At 45.3% G+C, this 10,570-nt stretch overlaps 2 protein-coding genes across 2 annotated transcripts; both read right to left on the reverse strand.

The window, feature by feature from the left end:
- Nucleotides 1-930: 930 nt before the first annotated feature.
- Nucleotides 931-3,754, reverse strand: ssu72 (SSU72 homolog, RNA polymerase II CTD phosphatase). Its single transcript, XM_015959887.3, has 5 exons — nucleotides 3,520-3,754; nucleotides 2,753-2,896; nucleotides 1,395-1,534; nucleotides 1,169-1,287; nucleotides 931-1,074 (listed from the first exon to the last, which is right to left on the reverse strand). Exons 1-5 carry the CDS (start codon nucleotides 3,597-3,599, stop codon nucleotides 973-975), a joined length of 585 nt encoding a protein of 194 aa, XP_015815373.1. The 5' UTR covers nucleotides 3,600-3,754; the 3' UTR covers nucleotides 931-972.
- Nucleotides 3,755-7,599: 3,845 nt separating this feature from the next.
- fndc10 (fibronectin type III domain containing 10) lies at nucleotides 7,600-8,997 on the reverse strand. The gene is made up of 2 exons (XM_015959883.3): nucleotides 8,864-8,997; nucleotides 7,600-8,739 (listed from the first exon to the last, which is right to left on the reverse strand). The coding sequence occupies exon 2, from the start codon at nucleotides 8,642-8,644 to the stop codon at nucleotides 7,790-7,792; it is 855 nt and encodes a 284-aa protein (XP_015815369.1). The 5' UTR covers nucleotides 8,645-8,739; nucleotides 8,864-8,997; the 3' UTR covers nucleotides 7,600-7,789.
- Between the last annotated feature and the right edge of the window lie 1,573 nt (nucleotides 8,998-10,570).

Below are 10,570 nucleotides of genomic sequence, written 5' to 3' on the forward strand. Positions count from 1 at the left end.
GATCCACTTATTCCACATTAGTGTATTCCACATTCTCTAAACTACATCCAAAACTAACACAAACACGTGCCTTCCTAACAGTTTGTAGATTAACTAAAGTTATTCACAGCTAATAAGTTGCCCCAGATTCTAAATACGCATATTTTTCAAAAGTTCAGACTGAATAAGAGAATACAAAACCAGGAGTCGCCGAAACGTCTAGATGTCACTTTCTTTAGTTGACTCATATATACATACAGAAAAATCAGGCACTCAGAGCTGAACTTGCCATTTGAAAATAATTACAAAGCTTAAATTCTTTACATTTACAAAAGGAAAAACAAGCTATGCTCTGGAGGGGGGAAAAAAACAATGCATTTGAGAGCTTAAATATGAAATCAGCATATTATAACGGGTCCATACTAGAGAAGGTCTTGGTTTGGTTGTTCATCAGCCCACCTTAACTTAATCATAACGCATCTATAACACAACGTGAACAAAAATACAATTCAGTTACCATGTCTCCTGCATGTAAACACATCTAGTATGGCCCAACTTAAAAACCTCTCATCTTGAAAAATTTACAGTACTGATTAAGATGAAAAGCCATCCGCAATCAGCACAATTATGCCACTTAGAATGAAGAGGACTTGCAGAGAACCTGCTAAAACTGTGTGTGTGTGTGTGTGTTATGGCTCTCCTGAGGGGACATGGTTCAGTGATTTGATTTGACCGAGATCAGGGGCAGAACCTTTACCAAAGCTCAGTCTGGAGGAATGAAGGCATAAGGAGAGCAGCAAGTCCATCCTCTGCACAGAGGAAATTACCAACCTTTATAAGTCTAACAGATCCTGAAGCAGAGCTGTGTGTGTGTGTGTGTGTGTGTGTGTGCAGATGCACAGTGCCTTTACACTGTCATACATGTAACTGTCTGTACATATTCTGTTTGACTGGGATCCAAGTGTGTGTTTTATTGCAAATTTCTAAAGTGTATCAGTAGAAGCAAACAGTGTGAAGAAAGGGCCGGTTGCTCTTCTCCTCAAACTCCTGTACGAGCTCATCGATTTCATTTTCCATATCGTCGGTGTGCTGGATCTGCAGGGATGATGACAGACGCGTCATCAACACAACTTGTACATAACACACACTTAACGGTCACTTCATAAAAAAAAAATCTAAAATAACTTACACACTGACACAGCTCACAGATGAGAAATGCACCTAACGTGGCTTCTTCATGGTTGTCCTGGATGTCTACATTGATTACATGCACGGGCTGCAACGTCTCCTGCTCCCTTGAGTTCAAATCTAGAACGAAAAAAAGAAAAACATTAACATGTAATTTTCTGTAATAAAAAAACAACTTCTGAGAGCAGCAAAAGACAAAATCAGGCTTTTCCCATGAAAATCCTCACCCTCCAACACCTGGTCATAGACCCTCTCTTCACAGGTGACGACCAGGTCAAACTTGTCTTTGCATAGCTGAAAGCGCTCTGGTTTGGTTTTGATGCGTTTGTTGCGGTCCAGCATGTGCAGGATGCCATTCTGTGTGTAGCTGATGAGTAAAGGTCAAGGAACACAGCAGCAGGAACTGCAGCAATACAGGCAAACTGTCACACTATTAAATATAAGATGACAGTAAACAGGTGCTTTCTCAGCCTACTCAGTGTTTTAAATGGTGTGTGAGGGACTCGCACTGTAGCACCCTCTAGTGGTGACACCAGTAAGAAGTCAATTAAATAACTAGATCATTTCTGGAAGACAGCAAGCGAACTGCTGAGGCATTTTTAATACCCAAATGTTCAAAGGCCACACTGATACTATCAGTTATAACATTTTTTATTCTAATTTCACTTTGTTTTCAATGCCAGCGGTCTTATCCACCACAAAAGGGGCAAAACCGTATTTTCTATTGGGACATGTTGGGATTTACAAAGAATGTAGGAAAAAAAAAAAGATTTGAGCCAAACTTACCACAAGCTACCTGAAAGCACACCCTCACCACTGAAGATGCAAGTAGATTAAGCACATATGTGACGCCTTCAGGTCTCTTAAGCTCACAAAAGGCCTCTGCACATAAATATTGAGTCTAATAAAATAAGTTTTTAAAACAAAATTAACTAGAAAAATGTATTTTACATCTTGTTAGTGGAGACCCCAGTTGAACTATGAAAGGTACTAATATAAATAACTAGTAGTGATAAACACTCAAGTCTTTATTCTACTCAGATTACTCTTGAGACTTTAACACATATTCAGACCAGTTTGTGTTCAACCCCAATTTAAAAGGCTTAAATATTATAGAACACTTGACTCATCTGTTGCTCCTGTTATTATTTTTGGCTTGTGGCAGGATAATTTCCCCATGTAGGTCATTTTAAAGCTCATCCCCCCCCCTGTTTTCCTGACCCCTCCTCCAGATTTTACTGGATAGACTCCAGCTGATGCTGACTAGTGCAGATGACAGAAAAGAGCAAAGAACAGGGATAAAAACACAGCCAGATACATGTGAACAAAGTGGATTCACACCAGCGGATTTCAGTGCGATCCTCTCACCGTAGATGCTAGTCTAACAGCTCATTACTGTATTGGAGCCAGACCCTACCTCATTTAATAACCATGCAACCAACTGTTCTTAGTTCCAGCATGTCATTTACCCACCGGTGACCTCCCATCGCATGTGCTGTCCCAAGACCACCACCTACATCACATGTTACACAAGTCATGTTTAGTTATGTGTGAGGGGGGAAAAGGGTGAGTGTCAAGGGGATACAGTTCCTTGTCCTTGCGGACCAAGTCGTTGTACATCTGTTCATAAGTAGTTTTGAAGTCGTACACATTGGGTTTATCCGGGGAGGGACCGGGTAGCTTCACGTGAGACCCCGTCCCAAACGATCGCACGTCAAATCCACGCTTGCTGCAGAAAGAGAAGGACAAGAGTTAAGGGTGTGAGAAAGTAACATAAGACAGCAGGATGTAAATCTTTAAGCTGCAAAGTCAGGATTTCTGTAAATTTTGGGTCAGTTTCTTCCATCTGTGCTGTTTAGAGTAACTAAATGATTTATTAACTCAGCTAAAAATGTTCCATGAGAACTTCGGAGCTGAATTAATCTGAACAAGAAAACGCCCTTCATTTAAAAAAATCCTTCTCAATCTTAAAGCATCGAATCACGTGACTGAACATCAACTTGTGTTGCACAACTGTAGTCTTCTTCCGGAATGTTCCCCTCCAGGGGGCGCTGTTGTCCACATGTAGGTAAAAAACTAAAGCGATTTTTTAAAAGAAATCTCTGAAACTGTAACGGACACTAAAACCTGTGTAGTTGACTAATTTAGACAAGCCCTCAAACCCAGTCAAAGCAGTGTTTTGGGGTGAGCTACATCCCCGGTGGGGCACTCGGAGAAGTGTGTGTCCATTGTTAAACTGCGTTAGGCCTGTCATGGTGCCGCCGGTACAGCTTGTGACCGGCAGAGGAAAATACATGTCGTTCTCTTCGTGGTGGCTTTGCTGCTGTCATCTCCCCGGTGGCTCGTCTTTACCTGAGGATATTGTGCGCTTCCATACTGCGGTTCTGGTTGCTCGAGCACACAACCGCTACACGCAGCGGGTGGCTCGGCATTGCGACTCTCCGGCTGAAACGGTCACAAACACTTCAGAAACTAACACGGATTTATTAGTTGCCTTTCTGCGGGTAAAATACAAGATAAACACCTGTCTAAGGTAACCTAAATTGCGTCTAGAGATGTAACACTGAAGTACGTTCGTCTTCTTCTCAGGCAGGAAGTTAAAATGGCGGAACAGCGGTTCGGGAAGGGGGCTTTCTAGGATGATGTCATCAGTAGGCGGAGCTTTCGTGTGGGCAGTCAGTAAAACAGGAAGTACTGGATTTAAAAAATTTGTAATAATTTAATAAAGCCCTGATCAACAATACACAAACATGTCACTTTCAGTCAAATCAAATTACACACCTTTATCAGACCTAAGTGGATGAAATGAGGATCAAATATTTTATAAAAGAGAAACAAAAAGTAAAGGCTAAGGGTAAACATTTCATGTCTTTAAAGCAGTCGCAGTGCTTCTTCCATTTCAGTTTATTGCAGAAGGTATGCAACAGAGGTTTGCATGTTAGAAATCTACTTGAAGTACTAGAAAATGATATTTAAACGTTTTTTAATACTTGGATTAACTTTTCACAAAGTAATAATAATGATAATGTGGAGTAAAATTTGTTTTATTTAAGAACCACCCAGCGCTTCTATTAGACAACACACACACACACACACACACACACACACACACACACACACACACACACACACACACACACACACACACACACACACACACACACACACACACACACATATATGTGTGCGAGCGTGTGTGTGTGTGTGTGTGTGTGTGTGTGTGTGTGTGTGTGTGTGTGTGTGTGTGTGTGTGTGTGTGTGTGTGTGTGTGTGTGAATAGTGTTATAGTAAGACACTATATACAACAGTAGTTCTTATGCAGACACTATAATGTGTCTGCATAAGAACTACTGTTGTATATAGTGTCTTCTCTTATTTTTTTACATTTGTGGTCACTTCATTACAGGTAACGTCACATAGTTCACTGTGGCAACGCACACATTTCCCTACGTGTGTGTGTGTGTGTGTGTGTGTGTGTGTGTGTGTGTGTGTGTGTGCGTGCGTGTGTGTGTGTGTGTGTGTGTGTGTGTGTGTGTGTGTGTCTGCTCTGTCTTCTCGATCCCCAGTGAGTCTTGGCGGATGGCTGCTTATACTGAGCCAGGATCCTCTGGTTTCTTCCTGTTAAAAGGGAGTTTTCTCTCCACTGTTGCTGCATGTTTGCTTAGTATGAGGATTTCTGTAAAGACACTGACACGAGTCAGTGACTCAATGCAACTGATTGCCTTAATGAACTGAACTGTATTGCAATGTATAATTTAGATGATTTGGTGCTATATACTGTAATATAAGTCCTGTGGGTCAGAAAACTACTTGCTATCGTGACGTTACTGAACTTCAGTGAAAAAAAATTGATTTCTGATTTAAAAATAAAACTGCATTGCCAAGAGCAATTCACTAGTGCTGTCAGTGTCATGCTGCTGCTCATGAATGTTGCAAAAAAAGCATTTTATTGGGATAATTGCCAACAATTTCCTTTATTGTCAGTTTGAATGTAAACATCACTCAGATTCAAGTCACTTAGTCAAAGTTTTGAACCACATGATTCAGAGCAGCAGTTGCAGGCCCTGTGATAGGTCCTTGTTTGATGTTTATAACATGGATTAGGTACAACTGACAAGAAATGCTATGAAACCATTATTGCCTGCATGGCTCTCTCTGACCCATAGTGGCTGGCTGCAGAAATAGGCTTCATTTTAGGTTTAACCCTCTTTATTTAAACAAATTGGATTTCAAAAGAATAAAATTCATTCAATACATTTTTGTCTGGATGTTAACTTCTTCAGCAGTAGTGGCAGTTGCCAAGGCAAAATCTCGTGCGTGGGAAGAGTTTGGTGAGGCCATGGAGAAAGACTATCAATCGGCTCCAAAAAGGTTCTGGCGAACTGTTCGGCGCCTCAGGAGAGGGAGGCAGCAACTCGCTCACACTGTTTACAGTGGGGATGGAGAGCTGCTGATGTCAACTGGGGCTATAGTCGGACGGTGGAAGGAATACTTTGAGGAGCTCCTCCCACCTACGCGCATTCCGAGGAGGAACCAGAGACGGGAGACCTGGGGATGAACTGTCCAATCTCGGGGGCAGAAGTTGCTGAGTTTGTCAAACAACTACACCGCGGCGGAGCCCCGGGGGAGGATGAGATTCGTCCTGGGTATCTCAAAGCTATGGATGTTGTAGGGCTGTCATGGTTGACACGTCTCTGCAACATTGCGGGGTTATCGGGGGCAGTTCCTGTCGAGTGGCAGACCGGGGTGGTGGTCCCCATCTTTAAGAAGGGTGACCTGAGGGTGTGTTCCAACTATAGGGGGATCACACTCCTCAGCCTCCCTGGAAAGGTCTACTCCAAGGTACTGGAGAGGAGGGTCCGATCGATAGTTGAATCTCAGATTGAGGAGGAGCAATGTGGTTTTCGTCCTGGCCGTGGAACTGTGGACCAGCTCTATACCCTTGCAAGGGTGATGGAGGGGGCATGGGAGTTTGCCCAACCAATCCACATCTGTTTTGTGGATTTGGAGAAGGCTTATGACCGTGTCCCCAGGGGCACCCTGTGGGGGACGCTCCAGGAGTATGGCATGGGTGGCTTTCTGTTAAGGGCCATTCAGTCCCTTTACCAGAGGAGCGTGAGTTTGGTCCGCATAGCCGGTAGTGAGTCGGACCTGTTGCCGGTGAGGGTTGGACTCCGCCAGTGCTGCCCTTTGTCACCGGTTCTGTTCATTACCTTTATGGACAGAATTTCTAGGCGCAGCCGTGGTGTGGAGTGTTTCGAGTTTGGTGGCAGGAGAATCTCGTCTCTGCTTATCGCAGATGATGTGGTCCTCCTAGCTTCATCCAGCTCTGACCTTCAGCTCTTGCTGGGTAGGTTCGCGGCCGAGTGTGAAGCGGCTGGGATGAGGATCAGCACCTCCAAATCTGAGACCATGGTTCTCGACCGGAAAAGGGTGGCTGAGAGAGGGAGAGAGATCCTACCTCAAGTGGAGGAGTTTAAGTATCTCAGAGTCTTGTTCACGAGTGAGGGTAGGAGGGACCGGGAGATCGACAGGCGGATTGGTTTGGCGTCTGCAGTGATGCGGACGGTGAGTCGATCTGTCGTGGTGAAGAGGGAGCTGAGCCAGAAAGCCAAGCTCTTGATTTACCGGGTGGCCGGGCTCAGCCTTAGAGATAGGGTGAGGAGCTCAGACATTCGGGAGGGACTCAGAGTAGAACCGCCACTCCTCCGGATCGAAAGGAGCCAGTTGAGGTGGTTTGGGCATCTGGTCAGGATGCCTCCTGGACGCCTCCCTGGGGAGGTGTTTCGGGCATGTCCTGCCGGCAGGAGGCACCCGGGTCGACCCAGGACACGTTGGAGAGGTTACATCTCCAATCTGGTCCGGGAACGCCTTGGGGTCCTGCCGGAGGAGCTGGTGGAGATGGGCTGGGAGAGGACGGTCTGGAGTTCCCTTGCTGGGATGCTGCCCCCGTGACCCGGACCCGGATTAGCGGACGACGACGACGTTAACTTCTTTTGATTTACAAAGTTTCCTTCTAGCAGCTGCACGTTTAAATAGCATTAGTTATCTGATGCTCACAAACATAAATGTCACAGCATCTTGTGCTCATCCTTCGTCCTCTTCGTTGGGTCTTGGTGAGAAACCTCACTCTGGATGTAACTAAAGCTGAATCACTCTCTCACAAAGAGAACAATAAGAACAGCTGTAAAATATTAAAAGGGACCTCTTTTATTTTTAGTCAATAAGACAAAAGAAATCTAGCTCATGATGCTTGGCACAGTATTAGGATTGTACACTAGTATTGCCCTTTACAAATACAAATACATGCAGATCTAAAAGCAATACCAGACATTGATGATTGGGTGAAAAGTTTCATTCAGAACGTTGTTCCTGTGGATGTCAACAAGAATTCTCTCAGAGACATCAACAAAACCATTTCTGTCACAAGACCCAAAACCATGTCATGGGGCCGTCAGTGTATTGCTGTTTAATGGGCCTGCTAAGACCAGAGATCATAACAGTTGTTTTGGTTTCGTGCACCCTGCCAGAGGTGGGCGGGGCTTGTTCTTTTCAGAACAGATTGTGCGTCAGGATACTATCCTGCTGACAATGACACGTGTTTACGTGATCTTCTCTGGCATTAGTGACGTGTGTGACTACGGTAAGAGTACGCGTGCTGCGCGGTGGGACTCATGAGATTTTCTGTGATGTATGCCACCAGCAAACAAATGATAACCAGCATCACGCATATAGCCCCTCCCACCGTTGTCATGGCGATCACAATGTCCTGCATCCCGGACGGCGGCAGCGTGAACTCCACGCAGTCTCGCGGCTCTCCCTGATCCGGGTCGGACCGGGCCGGTGAGGAGCGCAGACAGATTCGGTATGGGATGTTCTCGTGCAGGTCGGACAGGAGGAAGTCCCTGCAGCCAGATCCAAGATGGACACTCGCGCACTCGAACTGGGTGTAGCTCCCGTTCCACCAGCAACTCAGCTCATAGCCTGCACGCCGGTGGCGCCGTTCACCGAAAACAGCGTGCAGTCGTGTCGCGTTTGTCCCGTTAAGATTCTTTTTGTCCCGGTTCTTGTCCCCCCCGTGGCTCCACTGTAACAGTACGCTGCCGTTGATGAGGATGTTCGCCACCAGACTCCCCAAAGACACTTGTGACCTGCAGTCCTCCTTGAGACACTTGTACCCAAACAGCGTCTGTCGAAAACAAAGCTGTCCCCAAATCCCCCCCTCAATCACCCTGTAGGCACACACCGGTGACACCCCTTCATCTGGACCCGGTCCAGATCTCTCTGACGTGAGAGAAGAATTAATCACGTGACCTGCGTTCTCCTGAATCTTCGCTGATGCAGCGAGTTGATGCTGGTTGACAGTTTTCCTGGATGGGGACGAAGATGATGAGCTGCTGCCTGTCTGGTGTACTGATGTGCACCAGAGCAGGAGTACCGACAGGGCGAGCAGCGATGTGCGGTGCTGCTCGGTCATCTCTGGTCGGATTATTTTCACTCACAGTGGATCAGATGGGCGATGGCACACCGAGACAGGCTGATGTCCGCCATGAGATCAGCTCTTCTTGTGGCCTTGAAACAATTCACAGACAGCGTTTAAGGCAGAGATGTTGCAGAGGATAAAAAAAAAAACTGCAGGATTAAATTAACAACCTGGGCGCGCGCTCGCATCTCACTGGCATATTTAATCACTCACCTATTTCTGTAGGACAGAGATCCCAACTATCCATCCATCAGATGTGCTTTCTTCTTCCTGTCTGCCCTGACGTAAAAAAGCTTTGATGTGCTCTATGAGTGTGCACGTGGGAGAGCGCGCGCAGTGCATGGGAGCGTGGGGAGCGCGCACAAAATATTTGTAGTCATCAGCAGTCAGTGAGTCATCGACCCACTCAGGGCTACAGGTGTCAGCCAGTAGGGAACACAAGGTGGTTATGAACAACCACAGTTTGGAGAAACAATTCTGACTAGATTGATATCAGCTCTAAACAAGAAGGACAAACTTGGATTGAAATGTCAGTCTCAAAATCTTCATAACAGTGTATTAAACTGGTCAGGTTCTCCCACATAGGGAGCCATAGCTGTGCCCACTTCCAGACCATGGGTCCCTGGAAAAACGGAAAAAGGAATGTAAGTCAAAGGGCTTCGTTTGTCATGTGCCATGGATTTCAGTACAGGTGTGTATCTCCATCAGTCAGCAGTACAGGTGTGTATCTCCATCAGTCATCAGTACAGGTGTGTGTCTTCATCAGTCATCAGTACAGGTATGTATCTTCATCAGTCAACAGTACAGGTGTGTATTTCCATCAGTCATCAGTATGGGTGTGTTTCTCCATCAGTCATCAGTACAGGTGTGTGTCTTCATCAGTCAACAGTACAGGTGTGTTTCTCCATCAGTCATCAGTACAGGTGTGTGTCTTCATCAGTCAACAGTACAGGTGTGTATCTCCATCAGTCATCAGTACAGGTGTGTATCTTCATCAGTCAACAGTACAGGTGTGTATCTCCATCAGTCAACAATACAGGTATGTATCTCCATCAGTCATCAGTACAGGTGTGTATCTTCATCAGTCAACAGTACAGGTGTGTATTTCCATCAGTCAACAGTACAGGTATGTATCTCCATCAGTCATCAGTACAGGTGTGTATTTTCATCAGTTAACAGTACAGGTGTATTCCCACCAGTCAACAGTACAGGTGTGTATTTCCATCAGTCAACAGTAAAGGTATGTATCTCCATCAGTCATCAGTACAGGTGTGTATTTTCATCAGTTAACAGTACAGGTGTATTCCCATCAGTCAACAGTACAGGTGTGTATCTTCATCAGTCAACAGTGCAGGTGTGTATCTCCATCAGTCATCAGTACAGGTGTGTATCTTCATCAGTCAACAGTACAGGTGTGTATTTCCATCAGTCAACAGTACAGGTATGTATCTCCATCAGTCATCAGTACAGGTGTGTATCTCCATCAGTCATCAGTACAGGTGTGTGTCTTCATCAGTCAACAGTACAGGTGTGTTTCTCCATCAGTCATCAGTACAGGTGTGTGTCTTCATCAGTCAACAGTACAGGTGTGTATCTCCATCAGTCATCAGTACAGGTGTGTGTCTTCATCAGTCAACAGTACAGGTGTGTTTCTCCATCAGTCATCAGTACAGGTGTGTATCTCCATCAGTCATCAGTACAGGTGCGTATCTTCATCAGTCAACAGTACAGGTGTGTATTTCCATCAGTCAACAGTAAAGGTATGTATCTCCATCAGTCATCAGTACAGGTGTGTATTTTCATCAGTTAACAGTACAGGTGTATTCCCATCAGTCAACAGTACAGGTGTGTATCTTCATCAGTCAACAGTGCAGTTGTGTATCTCCATCAGTCATCAGTACAGGTGTGTATCTTCATCAG

The sequence above is a fragment of the Nothobranchius furzeri genome, chromosome 3 (assembly GCF_043380555.1).
Source record: "Nothobranchius furzeri strain GRZ-AD chromosome 3, NfurGRZ-RIMD1, whole genome shotgun sequence".
Taxonomy (NCBI): Eukaryota; Metazoa; Chordata; class Actinopteri; order Cyprinodontiformes; family Nothobranchiidae; genus Nothobranchius; species Nothobranchius furzeri.

What these genes read in the sequence shown, in the direction of transcription:
- fndc10 (XM_015959883.3), bottom strand. Translation starts at nt 8,644, where the DNA reads ATGACCGAGCAGCACCGCACATCGCTGCTCGCCCTGTCGGTACTCCTG.
- ssu72 (XM_015959887.3), bottom strand. Translation starts at nt 3,599, where the DNA reads ATGCCGAGCCACCCGCTGCGTGTAGCGGTTGTGTGCTCGAGCAACCAG. An exon ending in CTATGACCAGGTGTTGGAGG is followed by an intron (nt 1,288 to 1,394) that starts GTGAGGATTTTC and finishes TTTTCGTTCTAG; the next exon opens with ATTTGAACTCAAGGGAGCAG. An exon ending in TCTGTGAGCTGTGTCAGTGT is followed by an intron (nt 1,075 to 1,168) that starts GTAAGTTATTTT and finishes TCATCCCTGCAG; the next exon opens with ATCCAGCACACCGACGATAT.